At 38.4% G+C, this 18,701-nt stretch overlaps 2 protein-coding genes and 1 non-coding gene across 16 annotated transcripts in view; all 3 read right to left on the bottom strand.

Annotated features, from left to right (window-relative positions):
• Positions 1-15,388, bottom strand: part of DSG2 (desmoglein 2) — a 91,546-nt gene extending 76,158 nt beyond the window's left edge. Inside the window, exons 1-3 of one of the 13 annotated variants that reach the window (XM_089895032.1) lie at positions 14,230-15,388; positions 8,850-13,470; positions 7,789-7,946 (exon numbers count right to left, since the gene is read on the bottom strand). In XM_089895032.1, the coding sequence (XP_089751158.1) occupies positions 7,789-7,803 (15 nt within the window). In that variant the 5' untranslated portion in view covers positions 7,804-7,946; positions 8,850-13,470; positions 14,230-15,388. Of the gene's footprint in view, positions 1-7,788 lie in introns of all 13 variants that reach the window. The other 12 variants (XM_089895031.1, XM_089895034.1, XM_089895036.1 and 9 more) reach the window with 12 other exon arrangements.
• On the bottom strand, positions 6,428-6,534 carry LOC115802332 (U6 spliceosomal RNA). The gene has a single exon (XR_004022757.1). It is a non-coding gene; the product is annotated as a U6 spliceosomal RNA (small nuclear RNA).
• Positions 15,389-15,477: 89 nt separating the features above from the next.
• The window catches only part of DSG3 (desmoglein 3), a 28,552-nt gene continuing 25,328 nt past the window's right edge, over positions 15,478-18,701 (bottom strand). For both annotated transcript variants that reach the window (XM_022586898.3, XM_089895045.1), the window contains one exon: positions 15,478-18,080. In XM_022586898.3, the coding sequence (XP_022442606.3) occupies positions 17,592-18,080 (489 nt within the window). In that variant the 3' untranslated portion in view covers positions 15,478-17,591. The remainder of the gene's footprint in view (positions 18,081-18,701) is intronic.

The raw sequence follows: 18,701 nt of genomic DNA, 5'->3' as shown, positions 1-18,701 counted from the left end.
ATCTGTATGATGCGTTCTGTAGTGTCTAGCACATCCGGGTTCAACAAATGGTGGTGGTGTTATTATTTTTGCAAGTGTAAATATTAAGTTGGATTCTCCTCGAAAAAAACAGAAAATCTAGAATCAGCAACAGATTAGGAAACTTCTAAGAAAGGCTAATTATTGACAATGAAGTATTGGAAGAGCCTATAAAAGTATAAACGGTTGATTTGCTACTAGAACATTTGGCATCAGAGTTGGCCAAAATAGCAGAGCTCCTTTTGTAGTTAAAAGTGCCTTCCTCTCCCTCCCCCAGTATCTCCTACCCTTCTTTCCCCAGTTCTAATCTTGCCACTTCTCCAGATCCAGTACAATGGCCATCTCTGCCTTAGTCCCTTTCTTCCTAAGCTGCCAGGGACCACTCCCTCTTTGAGCTGAGAACCACATTTTCCTCTGTTTAGGGAGTAAATGCAGAGTGACTTTTCTCATAGTGTTACTTAAGTATCAGTGGCTAAACTGAGGACAAAGTATCTAGGAGGAGTGTCTGCTTAGTTTCCCACTGTTTCCAGTGACTAGAACAGTGCTGAGTACCATGATGGACTCTCAATAAACGTTGGTTATGTAGCTGAGTCAGGAGGGAAGAATGTCTTCTAGTTTCCACTCCTTTCTCTTGAGTTAGGTGTGGTTGGTAGCACCGTTGGTGATAATTCTCATTCCCCATCACTGCTGGGAAAGCTACTAATTAAACAAGGCAGGCTTTACCAAAACACTCACAAATCATCCCTGGAAACTATACATAAGTCCTACCTAAAATTAGTGCTCTTGCAACTGACTCCTATAGGCAAGTATTTATGCCTCATTATCTAGAGTTTGATCTCTGTTTAGTAATGAAGATAATTGTAGCTTCCAGAATGAGAAAAGCTAATGCAAATTTTATTTCTGTTGGATTATTTACTCTCCCCTGGAGGCTGTCAAAGGCAATTTCAGGAAAGTATTCCTCTACAAGACATTTATTGTAAGGCTTTGAGAGAAGATGTCAATACGTGTACAAACCAATGCCATAGTATGTCATTCTTGAATTAGTTCCTTCTGAAACTTATGACTCAGTGAGTTGAAGGGACTTATTGGAAGTCACATCATACACAGCTAGTTCTCTAGCTCCTGACTTTTTTCTGCTGGCATGAGAGTCAATCTATTTCATAAATCTCTTTGCACAAGAACAAATGCCATTCCCAATGAAGTGCTGATTGCTTTAAAGTAAATTGAAGTGTTAACAAGATGTGAAAGGTTTAATTTGCGGGTTTTTCCCCCTAAATTGTTGAACATTATGGTAAATGTACTTTTAAGACACGTACTTATAATGCATCAGTTAAAAAAACGTACTTTGTGCAAATAATTAGCTTTAACATCTAGATATATTCAAAATATCTATCTGGGTTATGTTTCCCAGCATACTTTGTTTCACATGTACACACAGGTGATTAGCTTATTAGAATCATCTCTTAGTATTATCTAAAACAAAAATGTTAAATAAAAGCTTTCATAAAGACCAGCAAAAACTGGTTATGACAGTCAAGAAGCTTTCTCATAGAATGTTGATTAATAAAGGGTATGTGAAACAGGGAATATAGCCAATATTTTATAATAACTATAAATGGAGCATAGCCTTTAAAATTGTGAATCACAGTGATATGGCACACCTATAACTTGTATAATATTGTACATAAACTATATCTCAATTTAAAAAACGAAAAAAATAAAGGGTATGTGGATACAGGAAAAACTATGACACATATCTAGGTCAAGGGAGAAGGGCGAAAAGAGGAGGAGTTTGTTTTCTGGTTTAGTTCCACTCATTTGTTCATTTATTCAACATTTAGTTTGTCTCTGTTCACCAAACATTTAATTTGCATTTTATTGTCAATACAAAGATAAGTAATCCAAGAAACAAAAATAGATGCTTATGAAATAGTATAGCTATACCTAACATATAGACTGTTATAAGTGCAGTGGTAGAACTATTTGCACGGTATAAAGCAAACGTAGGGAAGAGAGTACCTAACTCATGCTTTGAACCGTGAGGTTGGGGTGGAGTGGTGTGGTGAGCTGATTCTTAAAGGATGAATAGTTGTGAAGGAGACATTGAACCTGTCAGGACAGAGTAACTCAAAGCATAAAGGCTGTTGGTGAAGAGTCAGGGGTTTCAGATTTATCTGAGAAAAAAGCATTTTTTTTTTCATAACGTTGACACAAACAGGAAAGTCAGAAGTAAAGACTTTTTTGTATGTGTGAAAATTGAATTTGAGATATTAGAGCAATATCCAATGAGAAAAGTCCAGCAAGTAGTTTGAAATGAGAACATATTTGCAGGTAGATTTAGGAGGCAGAAAGTCGCCTAATTTTCTTTCTTTTCGACTATTCTTTCTCAATACATTTCTTATTCTCTGCCAACCTGTTAAGTGTTTATGCCTTTTGAGTCCTTTCTATCTTTTCTTCTTACTTGGTACCTAGCACGACTCTGTAGCCACTCCCATTGTGCAGATCCACCTAGCACGACTCTGTAGCCACTCCCATTGTGCAGATCCATCACAGCTTTCTCTTCTGAGCTTCTAACATGGGACATTACCATTTGGACATTTCATAGGGACATCAAACTACCATAATAATTTTGTAGGGATATCAAATTCAGCATACTGACAAAAAAGATTTCCCTATCCCTCTGTACCTCTCCAGCTCAAGCTTGCTACTTCCTCATATGCCTTGTCAACTTGGCTACCCAAGCCAGGAACCTGAGAGTCATCCTCAATTCTCCTTTTTGCATTCTCTCCAATTATTGTACTTAACTTTCCTTTCATTCTCTGTGGCTGTGTTCAAAGTGACTCACACAACCTACATAGCAGCAGTCACACTGTGGTTTATGGTTAGTTCATTCCTGTCTGCTACTTCGATTGTTTTCCTTTCTCAAGATTGTTACTTCTTTAAGAGCAGAGGCCATATCATATTCATAGTGGGCCCAGCCCCTTGTGTCCAGCACATATTAGAAGATCAATAAAGATTTGTTAGACACATGTAGAGCACAAACGTACGGACACCAAGAGGGGAAAGTGGGGTGAAGTGGGGTGGTGGGGTGATGAATCGGGAGATTGGGATTGACATATATAACACTAATATGTGTAAAATAGATAACTAATAAGAACCTGCTGTATAAAAAATAATTAAATTTTAAGAAAAGATAAAGCTACTTTACCTTAAGTGAAAAAAAAAAAAAAGGTTTGTTGAACCAAGCCCACATGGAAGGAACTAATTACAAGTGGAAAAGGAGAGTTATAGGGGGAAGGTGTTTAAAATATCCACTCTGGATGGATTAATAGTGGATCTGGTCAGAAAATGTTGGTCCGAGATTGTGTGTGTGTGTGTGTGTGTGAGATGCACACGCATACATGTGCACATACACACATGCACGTGTGTTCGTGGGTGTTTGTCTGTTTCCCCCAACGATACTGCAGCCCAAGACCTGGAGAGGGGTAGCGGACGGTGGGTGTGAGTAAGAGTTTCACAGTGGCCTGGCTGATAATTAAGAGGTCAAAGTGTCTGGGATATAGTATCTCGGGAGTTGAATGTGGCAGGAAGGACATGGACAAGGCAAAGCTGGAGGAGTTCAGGGTCAGGTTGAGAAGAGAGTGTATCACACTAGGAGTGGAGAAATGGGAGAGGATCATCCTTCCCCTTTGTCCTGGAGAAGGAATCATGGTCTTTTTCCATAGAGGCCAAGGCAAGAGGGACATCACAGACACTAGGTGTCAGGATGTTGAAATTTTCATGGATTCTCCAGTTAGCTGGGCCAAGAGCTGCCTCTGCCTTAGGCAGTAAGAGAACAGCACTGGCTGATTTGGGGGGTGGGGCCTCTAACAACAGGGTGGGAAAAGCTTTGCTACCTTTCTGAGCTAGAACTTACAGAGTAATAATCAAGCCCAGTAGACTGCCAGCCCCGTGGTCTAGCACAAAGAAGCCAGCTTATCTTTGGTGAACAGTCACCGCCAACACCCTGCCTGATAGAGAGCCGCACGCAGTGAGTCACAGGCTCTAGCTGAGCTGTTTCCCAGAGGCTCCTCCTCGTGAGTCTGTAGATGAGGACCGACTCCTCAGATGCAAAGTCTCGAACCAAAATGACTTAATGAAATTGTCAGCAGTGTTCACAGACCAGAGAATTAGAGGAAGACACTACAGTTGCAAAATGAGATTTGGCTCAGCAAAGAAAACAGAATTGTCTATCCTTGGGTCTAAGTAGAGTGCTGAACCAACATCGTCAGAGATTTTTTTTCGAAATAAATCATACACTAGTTTTACAAGGTGATGAGGCTATAATAATGCTGAATTGAGGTGTGTACAAAGCAACGATTGTCTAGAAAACCTCAGCAAGGTCTTCATGGCCCATCAGAATGCCTCTCCCTCCTACTGACTAAGGTCTGAAATCCTTTAGCTGAAGGTTCCCTTGGCTGATACATGCATATTCCTGGGAGGGTGGCATGCTAATCTCTTATCAGTTATTTACATCATAACATGACACCACAGATACACCAAGCATGCTCCACCTCAGAGTTCTTGTACTCTCTGTTCCTTTTCCTGAGAAGGTTCTGCTCCAGACATGTACCAGGTTTCCTCACTCTTCACTTTTTTCCCCTCAAATATTACCTTATCAGTGAGATCTTCTCTGACCACCCATATAAAAATTATAATCGTTCCCACCCCCAGGGCTCCCCATCGCCCTTTCCTACTTCATTTTTCTTCTTGGCACATCACAATTTAAAAGACTGTGCATTTACTTATTTATTATCTGTCACCATTCATTAGAATGTAAACTTCATGAGGGCTGGTGTTTTTCTCTATCAATTGCTATGTATTCAGCACCTAAACAGTGCCTGATCCATTGTAGGTCTTCATTATATACTAGTGGAACATGTGAATGAAAGAATAGTGAATATATTGGGTTGGCCAAAAAGTGCCTTTGGTTTTTTAGTAAAAATAAAACATGTTTTTCATTTTCACCAAGAACTTTATTGAACAACGTATTCACCCTTCTGCCATTTTTCAGGCAACTTCATAATTCCATCTTCCCAAAACTTTCTTTTTGAGCAAAGAACTGTTCCAGGTGCCTTTTACAGTCTTCTAGGGAATTGAAATTTTTTCCATTAGGAGAATTTTGTAAAGACTGAAATAAATGGAAATCCGAAGGTGCAATGTCTGGTGAATATGGCGGATGAATCAGAACTTCCCAGCCAAGCTGTAACAGTTTTTGCCTGGTCATCAAAGAAGCATGCGGTCTTGAGTTATTCTGATGGAAGATTATGCGTTTTCTGTTGACTAATTCTAGACGCTTTTCATTGAGTGCTGCTTTCAATTGGTGTAAGTGGGAGCAGTACTTGTTGGAACTAATCGTTTGCTTTTCTGGAAGGAGCTCATAATAGAGGACTCCTTTCCAATCCCACCGTACACATAACGTCACCTTCTTTGGATGAAGACCGGCCTTTGGTGTGGTTAGTGGTGGTTTATTTCACTTGCCCCACGATCTCTTCTGTTCCACGTTATTGTACAGTATCCACTTTTCATTGCCCGTCACAGATTGTTTTAAAAATGGAACGTCTTCATCAAGTTTAAGTAGAGAATCGCATGTGGAAGTATGGTCAAGAAGGTTTTTTCGCTTAACTTATATGGAACCCAAACATCAAAGCGATGAACATAACCAAGCTGGTGCAAATGATTTTCAGTGCTTGATTCGGATATTTTGAGTATGTCGGCTATCTCCCACGTGGTATAACGTTGATTTTCTCAATTAATATCTTGATTTGATCACTATCAACTTCAACTGGTCTACCCAACAGTAGAGCATCATCCAGTGAGAAATCTCCAGCTCAAAACTTCGCAAACCACTTTTGACACATTCGATCAGTCACAGCACCTTCTCCATATACTGCACAAATCTTCTTTTGTGTTTTGATTGCGTTTTTATCTTTCTTGAAATAATAAAGCATAATATGCCAAAAATGTTGCTTTTTTTCTTCCACCTTCAGTAATGAAATGGCTACACAAAAATTCACCAATTTTGATAAGTCTTTTTAAATTTTTATTGTTTTTTATTTTAATTTTTTAATTAATTAATTATTTATTTATTTTGCTGTACGCGGGCCTCTCACTGTTGTGGCCTCTCCCGTTGCGGAGCACAGGCTCTGGACGCGCAGGCTCAGCGGCCATGGCTCACGGGCCCAGCCGCTCCGCGGCACGTGGGATCCTCCCGGACTGGGGCACTAACCCGTGTCCCCTGCATCAGCAGGAGGACTCTCAACCACTGCGCCACCAGGGAAGCCCCTTTTTAAATTTTTTTAACGTCTTTATTGGAGTATAATTGCTTTACAATGGTGTGTTAGTTTCTGCCATATAACAAAGTGAATCAAAAAATATGGAATGCTTCACGAATTTGCGTGTCATCCTTGCGCAGGGGCCGTGCTAATCTTCTCTGTATTGTTATAATTTTAGTATATATGCTGCCAAAGCGAGCACAAGTGTGTTTTTAAATGCACGCTGATATGACAGCTGTCACACACAATCTAACAAAATTGTTTCAATGAAGTTAAAGACAACTGAGTGCTACTAGAGCCGTCTTAGGGAAAAAACCGAGCAAACCTTTTGGCCAACCCAATATTTTCAAGGTTATTTTGGAGGATAGGTGTGTGTGTGTGTGTGTGTAAAATGAGGGTAAAGGGGAAAAGAGAAGAGAGCATTATATTCCTGGAAGGACATGAGTAAATGTCACCAAACTGAGGTGTGGGTGTGCTGGGAGGCCTGCTTCACTGTGGACAAAATCCCCCTACCTCACAATTTTATCACAGATGGGCCTGCTAAGGCTTCCCAAACAGTATAAAGTTTGAGGCGTTTAGAGGCCAGTGGAGAACATTTCTGTGTTCTTTCTCTTTTTCAAGACACCCTTCCTTACCGGGGGAACAAAGTGCGAAACCAGAAACCATAAACAATATGGAAAATCCCTTTTCCCTCTGGAGGTGAACAAAGTTAGCATTCATTACAATGTCGATTTTATCTCTCCACCTACGTTTTCTGAAAAAAATTTCAGAATAAATCTCTAGCTTTGATTTCACCCTAGGGTTTGTTTATAGGAATTCTTGGAAAGATAAGGGAAGTAGCAGTGGCTGGGGAAGAGAGGAGGAGAGTTTGGTTGCTAATAGCAGCCCTGGACTGTGTGACAGGACTTCTAGGGCTTACGGGCAGCCCAAGAGTGTTTACTGAGAGTGTCAGACAGAAACCATCATGCTGACCCAAATGTGACTAATGAGCCTAGGGAGATCCACCAAAAAACCCCTCAGAAGACAGAAAAGAATACTGGTTTCTCGGCAGTTACTTCATTCATTCGCACGTAGACAAGTGACATTCTTGCATATCAGGAAAAAGTGAAATAGAAGCGATGCAATGGCTTTGGAGAGCAAAGGTGGAAGTAAAATACTGGCTTTAAAGACCTTTTCAAAATGATCTGACTGATGATTATAAATACTGTAGTAGAGAGAAGCAAAATTTCAAAAATAAATAACAATTTCCATGTTAAAGAAAAAACAAGGATTCAAAAAAATTAACTGATTTTAATTTACTTTCAAAACTAACGTTGTTGGTGGTTTTTAAAAAACTTTTGTACCATGCAAGTCGATGCAGTAGCTTATTAATTATCAAGTTCTGAAATTTGTGATTGATTTACTTGTTAAAATCATTAGAGCACATTTAAAGTTATTCCTTAACGATGTTACTTACTTGCATTTTTGACATCCCCCTTGGGTGGAGAAAGGGTTGATTCCAGCGGGGGAAGCAAATGGAGCCTGAGGGTGAGCTTGTCCATGGGAGGGTGTGAGCTTGTGAATGTCGTTTGTCACACGTACTACACAGAAGAAATATTGGGAACTACTACCCTGCTGAGCAAAAGTTATGATATTGTTATTCTTGAATCCCAAATTTGATATTACAAATGCAAATTACTTCTATGTAACTTTACTTTTATAGTATAAGCAATTGAAAATCTTTTACTATGATAAATAATAATTTAATTAACTCAGTTACATCTGTACACACCCAGGAAATAGGAGAGTTGAAGCAGTCTTTCAGATATCATAAGAAAGAAAATCAAAATGTCCCTGGTAGGGTTTCCCTGGTGGAGCAGTGGTTGAGAGTCCGCCTGCCGATGCAGGGAACACGGGTTCGTGCCCCGGTCCGGGAGGATCCCACGTGCCGCGGAGCGGCTGGGCCCGTGAGCCATGGCCGCTGAGCCTGCGCGTCAGGAGCCTGTGCTCCACAACGGAAGAGGCCACAACAGTGAGAGGCCCGCGTACCGCAAAAAAAAAAAAAAAAAGTCCCAGGTATGTGAGCATTTCAGGAAAGTGTTCTTAAACCCGTTTTGCTTGAACTGTACTTTTTTTTTTTTTTTTTTTTGCGGTGGACCTAGTTTGAGTTTCATCACCTCGTCTAGTTCCCATTTAGAGATTTTATTAGACAGAAATATGTTCAAACATTATCAAACGAGTTAAGCAAAACTGTGATACAAAAAAGGCAGTGGGAAAAAAATTGCTCCTGATACTTTAGTTTTAACGATCACAGTAACCCTTTTTAGTTTTAACGATCACAGTAACCCTTACCAGCTGGTCTGAGGACATTTGTTGTTAAAGATTTTTTTTAAATCATAGTGTTTATTATGAACATTACTATATGCCTTGAAAGCAGACCTCTTATTTTACAAGGGAATTGTCTGCTAATTTGCTATAACAGTTTTTTAGGTGGACCTCTCTTAACTTCTACTGAAACAATGTCTGAATGATTCATACCTTTGGAGAGTCACACCCATTTCACGCAGAATCAGCTACAATAAAGGTAAGTCAGCCAACAAAGACTTCTTGTGACTAACTCTCCTGTGGGTATGAAAGAAGAAGAGAGTGTACCCTTGTACTTCTTGCTTAACTTTAGGATTAGAACATTCATCTGAAGTAATCAGTAAATTTATGACAACTCAACAGGTTAAGCAGAGCAGTATTACAGGGAAAACTTGTTGAACAAAGAAAAATCCATGTGAAGGGTCATATGGAAGAATTGTTTTATGGTTCATAAAAGTGCCATTGTGAGTTTCCATTGTTTGGACCTTGGAATTTTCAATAGGAATCTCAAGTCCGTAGAGTATGGTTTATTGTTCTTTATAACTCGGATTTTCACTTTAGAAGTATGAATAAGCCATCTAAAACCAAAAGTTTTGTTTAAATCAGAGGACAATTTTTATTCTAGCCTTCAGGAATAAAAAGGTGATGGAATTTCTATGGAACATTTTATTTACTTTTATTTCTTAGAGACTAGATGCATTAGGTCAATTGGTCAGAATGTGAAACCTGAATCTCAGGTGTGATCCGTGGTCCTATATGGACAGATAGGTGCCACATATGTGATTTGACAGGAAAGTGTCTGTGCACTAAACACTCCACCTCCTGACCTATGACCTAATGATAATGAAATTTCACTTTGTTTTTTGAGTCTGCAGATATTTAAGTATTAAAGGTATATATACTCCAAGGAGGAGAATAAGTCATTTTCTGTGATTTATACTTTGCTGTGAATTAATTTATCAAACAATTAAAAAACTTATCAACTAGTTATGGTCAGATTTTTAAAGGAAGTAGGAAGTAGTGATTATGAAAACATTAAGCATATCCTATTCTAGAAATAAGGTAATAAAATATGCAAAAGTAAAGACAATTTAACTTTCTTCTATTTTATGTTGGGTCAACTAGCTTTTGTAAATAAAACTTCTTTTCACTTGGCACCATAAATCCTATAGAAACTGGATGTAAATCGTGGTCATTTTCTTTGTACAGTAATTAATGTTCTACCAGCATTCCCTAACATGCGTATCCTACTGGAGGTTGGGTCGGTAGCATCATTCCTTTTATGCTAATTTGGAAGTAACTACTTTTTTTTGCCCAAAGCCACCTAGCTGCCCTATTTTACTTGGTGGAAATGACATAGTTAGAACTCTTAGGGTAAAAAAGCCTCCCATTCTGTCCTTTTCCAAGGGAGCTCAACTGAAATATTGCAGTCACCTGGTCAAATTCTCATTACTTGTTTGGCTACAAGTCACAATTTGATTTGAATGAATTCATCTCTATTTGCTTGTGTATTCAGAGGAATTTCCAGTGCAAAGTAGAGTAGACAGGACAAGTTCTGTGGTTAGGCAAAAGGTTAGTGAAAAAGAAATATTACAGTGGCAGTTTGGAATCACAAGAATAGAATTGGCCTAGTTAATTCCTAACTCTACCTTTGATGGACAAGTTACTTTTCTTTTTAAAATTTATTTATTTATTCATTTATTTTTGGCTGCATTGGGTCTTTGTTGCTGCACGCGGGCTTTCTCTAGTTGCGGCGAGTGCGGGCTACTCTTCGTTGTGGTGCGCAGACTTCTCATTGCAGTGGCTTCTCTGTTGCGGAGCACGGGCCCTAGGGCGCGCAGGCTTCAGTAGTTGTGGCTCACAGGCTCTAGAGCGCAGGCTCAGTAGTTGTGGCGCACGGGCTTAGTTGCTCCGCGGCATGTGGGATCTTCCCGGACCAGGGCTCGGACCTGTGTCCCCTGCATTGATAGGCGGATTCCTAACCACTGCACCACCAGGAAAGCCCTGGACAAATTACTTTTCAGCCTGTTTGAGCATCTGTAAAACAGGACTTAGGATCGGATAATATAGATGTTTTGAATTTGTATGGTTTCAGTAGTTTTGTATGTCACCACTCAACTTTTTGAGTTCATTTTAAAGATTGAAAAAATAGTAATAATTATTTTTATTTCAAATCTTTATGAGTGCTGTGTCCCAAGTGCATTCTTGTAACTTCTTTACAGAAACCTCATGAGGTAGGGAATGTTATTATCTCTATAACAATAGTCCAGAGAGGTGCAAAGAGGTAAGTAACTTGCCAAAGACACACAGCTAGTAAATGGTGAAGCTGGGATTTGAACTCAAGTACTTTGTCTCCAAAGCCTGAACTCTTAACCATTAACTTAAAACACACAATTGAAAAACAAAACAAAGCAAAAATTTCAAGTTTATCTTTTGTTAGTCATTAAAATATAATATACAGTTATTTATTGTTTTGTTTTGTTTTGTTTTGTTTTTTGCGGTACGCGGCCCTCTCACTGTTGTGGGCTTTCCCGTTGTGGAGCACAGGCTCCGGACGTGCAGGCTCAGCGGCCACGGCTCACGGGCCCAGCCGCTCCGTGGCATGTGGGATCCTCCCGGACCGGGGCACGAACCCGTATCCCCTGCATCGGCAGGCGGACTCTCAATCACTGCGCCACCAGGGAAGCCCAATATACAGTTATTTTTGATTGACTAACAGATGGAATGAAATTTAAAAATTTTCTCTTAGGTCCTCCAGTAGTAAGTTTTCATTTTATGCAAACCAGCAGGTTTTCTTTGCCTGACAGCTCACAGTTTCCTATCAGAATATTCAATAACACCTCCTGATTTGTTCTTTCAGTGGAGACATCCTTCCCTAGCTAGAGTTGGCAAAGGTGGCAATAGCATGCATTGGCTTGTTCTGGAGGCCCTGGGAGAGTGTTGCATAGAGAAGGTCTTGGATCATCCTGACAGCATATGCCTTTGTTGTTGGTTTGCAATTCAAAAGAATATTCAAAGACCAGCACAAAGAGGACAGTTCCAGGGTCCAAGAAAATGTGTGGCTAGTTAGAAAATCAACTTAGATTTCAAACATTAGCAGCCATAAAATATCTTCTGAGGAAGAATCCATAGCAGTTTATAACAGTTGAGAGGAAAAGGGAAGATGAAGAAAAATATTGTCAAAATTTATTAGACTAAGGGTTTATTATACATTAAAATTTTTTTTGACATATAAAAAGTTGTACATAATTAATGTATGCAACTTGCTGAGTTTGGAGATAAGTATAAACCTATGAAACCATTACCACAATCTATACCATAAACCTATTTATCACCTTTAAAAGTTTCCTCCTGCCCTTCTGTTTGTTACTGTTATTTTGTGTGTGACAAGAACACTTGACATAAGACTTACCTCTTAGCAAAATTTTAAGTATACAATACAGTATTTTTAAGTATAGGCTGTATGCTATACATTAGTCTCTAGGACTTATTCATCAGTTACAACCGAAACTTTGTACCTTTGACTAATAGCTCCATTTCTTATTTCACATGTTTTTACTAATCAAAAGTTGTGGGTGTCAGCCCTGGATGAGAATAATTAAAAGTTTGGTCAGGCAAGGCCTCTTCATTGTGTCTTACCTAAAGAAATTTAGGTGGAAAATTTAGGTGATTCTTTTCTTTTTAATCATACATCTAGAGAGTAGACTCCTTGTATTGTATATATATATATAGAAACTTTGTTTCTGCAGTACCACTGAGCATTAGTGTCTGGTCCATGGGTTGGATGATGGCAAGACACTGCTTCAGCTATACCAAGCTACATAGTTACTGGAGGCAAATATGTATGCATATGTGTGCATATGTGTGCGTGTGTGTGTGTGTGTGTGTGTGTGTTTCTCCTCCTAGTTAGGACCATACAATCTTATTATCAATACTAGTCAGTAGGACATGGAAGCCATGACTAAGTTAATCTCACATTTTGTGTTTAAATACTCATTTTTGGCTTAGTAACAAGGCCTCCTTGCAGAGGTAGAAACCATACCATTATGTCATTTAAATAAATCCGAGATTACCTGATTCTGTATTGCTTTATAATTAAGAAACTTCTTTGCAATCTTCTCTTGATTATGAAAGAATATAAATACTTTCTCTGCCTTCTGAGGAAATGAGGACATATTCTTTCAATATCAATGTTTGGCTTTTATCATAATTTGATGTTCTGTTTTCATACAAAATTTACTGTTGCTAATTTAATAAAAATTCAGCTCACAGAAAACATAAGGAACCATTTAAAGTTATTATTTTAAAAAAACAAAACAAAAACCCAGTTCATAGATACAGAGAACAGACTGGTGGTTGCCAGAGGTAAGGGGTTGGGAGATGGGCAAAATGGGTGAAGGCGATCAAAAGGTACAAACTTCCAGCTATAAAATACATAAGTCCTGGGGATGTAATGTACAGCAGGATCACTATAGTTAATAATACTGAACTGCATATTTGAAAGTTGCTAAAATCTTAAAAGTCCTCATCGGAAGAAAAGACATTTTTTTGTAACTATGTGTGGTGACAGATGTTAACTAGACTTATTGTAGTGATCATTTTGCAATATATATAAATATCAAATAAAAAATTTTAAATATAAAGTTATTTTTTATATCTAGACACACGTCACATAACCTCTTCTAAACAGTGTGCTGTCAAAGTAAGTCTCAGGAGTTTACCGGAAAAGAGATTCCATGACTTCCAGGTAGCTTGTTTCTGTTATTAAATGTGGAGGAGAACTGCTCACTGTGACCTGAAAAATAAACCCAAGTATTTTTCAAAACAGCAACAAATCATGTATTTACATTCTTTCATCTATCCCTACCTTTTTATCTTTCTATCTCTACCTTTCAATTGTATATATGTATACATATATATGCCTACATTGTACTGCTTCTTTAATCTTTAGAATTATATCTAGATTTATAATCTTTTTATTGTATAATTTTCATTGTTTTCTTTCCAATTTTTCATGTTCTACTCAAGTCAGAGCTGAAAATAAACAGATTATTCTGAGAGAGTAATAAGTATTATTATTGCTGAATAATATAATTCAGCAATATAATAATATTATTATAATATAATAAATATTTATTATTATAAATATTTTAGAAGTATATTATAAATAATAATAATTATATATTTATTATAATAAATATATTGAAATATATTGTAAATTATAATAATTATAATAGTACAATTAGATTTGTGTCACTTGTATGACTTTGAGGAAGTTACTTTGCTTCTCTGGGTCTCTGTTTTTATGACTGTAATCTCAGGGCTACTGTAAAAAATAAATTAGAATATAACTCTCTTGGCCATCTGGTAGCCCTCACCAACGTCACGCTTCTTCCTGCTCTGGTAACTGTATCCTTTGCACTTTTAGGCCATCACTATCTTGAGTTTTAACTACACCTGCATTGTGCTTAGATTTTTTTTTTTTTTTTTTTGCATCTGTAAAAAAAAAAAAAAAAGTCCATGTATAAAAGAAAAAGAAAGCAAAGACACCAACCTGGAATGGCCTATGTCTTGTCACGGAGGGAATTGTAGTGCACTCTGGATCAGGCAAAGCAGAAGAAAGCTCAGTGTTCTTTGTGGAAAACGTGTTGTTTCTGGCACCTGGAATTTAAATAATTGTCTTCTTTTCTCATCAGTTATCCCCCTTGCATAAAAATGATCTCAGGCTGTGCTGTTGAGCAAGTCTTAAATCATGTGATCACGGATTCAGAATTACTCTTTGTAGACTCAGTAAAGGAGTTGAGAAAATGCTGGATTGCTAATAACAAGAAGGAAAGATCCGTAATTTTTACTTAATTGCTAGTTGTTTCTTATTTGCTAGTTGCAGTGAAGCTAGTCAGTTGAATGTACTCCTTTACACTCTTACTTGATTTCTGAAAATTAAGATAGGAGACACTGATCTTGCTGGTTTTATTCGTTCAACTTTCTGTGAAGAAGAGGAACTGGTGATTTTTTTGGAATTTACCTGCGTAGCTTTCATTTTCCTGAGATTGATTTGGAAGCCTGAGTTAAGCGATCCACTTTTCTTCACTCAGCATTCACTCTAATCCAGTTTCTGCTCCCCGCACCCCAGGTCCAGGTTGAATTGTCTGCATTTAAGAATGAGGAGGGTCAACCAAAGCAAGATCTGAGTTCTGAAGGGGGTTGTTTTGTGGCATCCCTTTAAAGGAAGACATAAAAATAACAGGCATTTACTGGGAGACAAACTCACCACAGGGGCTGATGGCTGTCACCAAGGTCATGGTACATTTTTGTCACCATGTTAGGCTGGAAACCTTACTTTCTCTTTACTTCAGCTTCTCTCTGAGTCTTCATAGAATGTCAATTTTTTTTGCCTGAGAGACCATTCCAAATTCCCAAACAAACAATAAATGAGTTAAATCATCCAGTTAATAAGTCTGCCCTGACCTCATCCAGCACCTTATCCAGCACCATTTCTACCCGAAGAAGAGATCCTGAGTCCCCCAGTACTTCCTTCCTGCCTGGGAGGATGCAGAAAAAGTATCAGCTAGAAAAACAATGTAGAATACTGATTAAAAATGCATGTGCAATCTCTTTTTTACATCATATTTCTTAACAGTTATTAACTGAGAGAGTAGTTCAGCTTTTGCTAAATGGTTAAGGAAGTACTCATAAATTTGTTGCAAAACAGTTTTATTATAACAGTGTTTGACCGTTAAAGTTTTAGTATATACTGTTTAAAAATTATAATACATTAAGTCAAAAGACAGTTTTTAAAAAGTTTTTCTGTTGAAAACAATTTTTATTTTTAGTGAAAAAATACAGATACATTTTTGCTTTGAATTTCATTTACATGGCAAATCAATTTTAGGTCCTCCTAGACAAGATTGATCTATTTTTATTTTAAAACTCCTTTAATTTCAATTTTTCCCTTATTAGTCTTTACTACTATGTCATAGTTTCCTCTGCAGTTTGACAACGAAGCAAAATTCTCATTTCATAAGTTGGATTTTAAGAGGCAATGTTAAAATACTTTGAGGATCCTGAAAACACATTTGAACTTGGAACAAGGGTTATTCTGATTATTAATTAAATTCTCATGCATAAACAAGAGTCACAAGTCAACTCTGTGTTCTAGATCTCAGAGCAAGACCCCTCTATTGAGAAGAGGCCCCAGTGGTAACAGCAAGGTGACTTCCTCAGGACCTGGCAGGCTGCTCCAAAGGGTCTAGCTCCCCTCACTTCAAGATGGGCACCCTGCAAGCCTTGTTGCCACAGCTGCCTAGTCTTGGAAGAACAGATTGTCTGTGCTTCTCGGGCTGTCTTAGCACATGCCTTCCTGGTGGTCATGGCACCAGGAAGAGGGAAGAATGCTAGATGTAAGGACGTTTAGGGGGTTTCTTCCCCCCCAGGAACCCTCAGGACTGTACACTTCTGGGTTAAAAAAAACAAAACAAAACACTTTATTACTTTGCATTCCATCTAAAAAACAAATATAGGTTTTGAATATGGCAAAAGCCAGAAAGGATTATTTTATATACAATTAGAGATAATAGAGCATAGAGCCAGACGATGACCTTGTATAGACTCAGTTAAGGACAAAAAAGTTGATAAGAGGTAGGGTGCTCTCTATGGGCTAAAGGCTGAAGACCTTGAATGATCAGAAATGATTTGAAGAACTGCATTGCCATCAGGGTAATACCCCTGAAATGACATATTCTAAGCTGTCGCTTACCTAACATTGTTACGCTCAAGAATTAAATTGCGGTAGCAGCTTAATTTAAAAGGAGTGATACTTAATAAAATAGAGTTACTGATAATTCCTTTCTGTATCGCTTTTTGACCAGAAACACTGTGTATAATACACATTCACAAATTTCACTATGTGTTATTCTAGTCAGAGGCCTCTTTTGCTTATGAGAAAAGCCATGTTTTGTATTCCCATGAAGTCTGTAGACACAGTTAACAAGATAAATATCACTATAAGTGATATGTAAGTTACAGCTACCTACTGACATTTAAAAAATAAAGAGTAATTTTCAAAGACTATTAACACAGGATTACTGTTACTGAGAAGTGTGTAGGGAGGAGCTTAATGTAAAATATTTTCTTTAGGTAGATCCTTTCAAGGTGATTTAATAAAACACAAAATATTTATACCATACTAAACTTTCCTAAGTTTTCTATGATACTTCTATTTCAAAATTGTCTTATTGTGAGAATATAAGGAATATAGATGCAGCGAGTTTAATGCATAAACCAATACCATTAGCTTGAGCAAAAGATGTACACAGGGTCTCCCAGCACCAAGAAGATAGCAAAAATTCAACTGCAACTACTTCCTTTTTTCCAAGCAGCTCAAAATGCTTTAGCAAAGACCTTATGACCATATCATTATTAATGATATAAGAAAAGGTGAAAGATTCAACAACTGGGGCTCTTGACTCCAAGCACTTAATCCACTAAAACACATGGCATTTGAAGTTTAAAAATTATTAGGAAACTTTCCCACTGAATATGATCTCAAGATTTTTTTTGTAAAACATTAAGATTTACTAGGACTTGAATAGTATTTGAGAAGTAAGAGTGACAACACATCCCGTTTGGGGATATAAACTAGACAATTTAGACAGTAATCATGATCAGTTTATAAGAGTAGCAAATAAGTGCCAAATCAGACCAATACTGTGAGATTTGCTGTGCTATTTTGAATAATTTGGTTCAAATATCCATATTTGGCCAGTATATAATTCCAGTTCATTCTGGTCACATCAGAAGGGAACAAGGATCTTCTGTACAGATTTTACGACCTGACCCTTGTAGCTCTGCCAGACCATGTAGGTTGCCAGGAACACTGGAAATGGGACAAATCACTCTTTCCGTCATTATTACATTTTATGTGAGAAGTGGATCAAAGACTGCAGTGGAAGGCTGCACGTAGGAACCAGCAGCTGAGCTAGTCTCCATTACCAAATAGCTACCATGCTGCAAAGGGTCAGGGATGGAAATGGCTGGCTGGAGGACAGAGCCAGAAGCAGACAAAGCAGATGCTCCCTGGCTGCCTGGCAAAATCTGGTACCTAACAGATTCTGACTGCTGGACTTGTACGGATTGGCCACGGGATTCAATCCCAGAACCACTCTCTTTGGTGGGTGGCTGAGAGTTTTTGGCTTCATCATCCATCCCAAGGCTTATCTCTGCAAGTTTTTTAAATTTGGAACTGAGTGAGTCCAAGCAGCTGTCATCAAACTCATCAGCAATAAAACTGCAACAACCCAGGGAGCCGGTGGGAGAACCAGGAGCACCTGTTCCTTCGTTATCATAGATCAGCAAGCAATCGTTTGCTTCCTGGCCATCGTCTTCCTCGGCACAGGCAAATGCTTTCTAAAGGTGGAGAAAAGTGGAAAAAAATGAATCGTAAGAGACACTCAGTGGAAGAATGTAATATTATACCATTCTTAGAACTCAAGGTTTGATCAAGAATGCGTGATTTAGGTAATCCATAGAAGGGCATCCTCTGTATCAGCAATCTTGTGAGAGCCTGACCCGTAAATAGGGCCTATGCCACACCTCGGAATATTCCAAGAATCCTCATCCTAAACAAACCCTTCCTGCCAGTCTCTCCTCACACACAGTGTCAGCTTTCATCTGCTCTACCAGGCTAGATGCCAGCGCTTGCCATTTCTGATACCGAAACTGTAGGTGAGATCCGTTCTAAAGATGCACCAACCAAGAGGCAAGCAACCTGCCTCCCAAAGTCCTCTCTGTTCTTGCACCCTTGTCCCATTTTGATTCTGTGCTTCCCGACACTTCACCTAATCTTGGACCACAGCCCTCGTTCCCCCTTTTATGTTTGGGTCATTAATTCAATGGTTCTTCAACATTTTTGGACATGGACTCCTTGACAATGTGAAGAATACTCTAACCCTCTCAGAAAAATGTTTGCAGATGTATTCTGACATACTTCATGGTATTGGAAATAGAAAATAAGCTGCTTTTTATTCC

The sequence above is a fragment of the Delphinapterus leucas genome, chromosome 14 (genome assembly GCF_059928025.1).
Source record: "Delphinapterus leucas isolate spDelLeu-1000000601 "Yukka" chromosome 14, BTC_Dleu_Yukka2, whole genome shotgun sequence".
In the NCBI taxonomy this organism is placed as follows: domain Eukaryota; kingdom Metazoa; phylum Chordata; class Mammalia; order Artiodactyla; family Monodontidae; genus Delphinapterus; species Delphinapterus leucas.
This window is presented reverse-complemented; position numbering and strand designations above follow the sequence as displayed.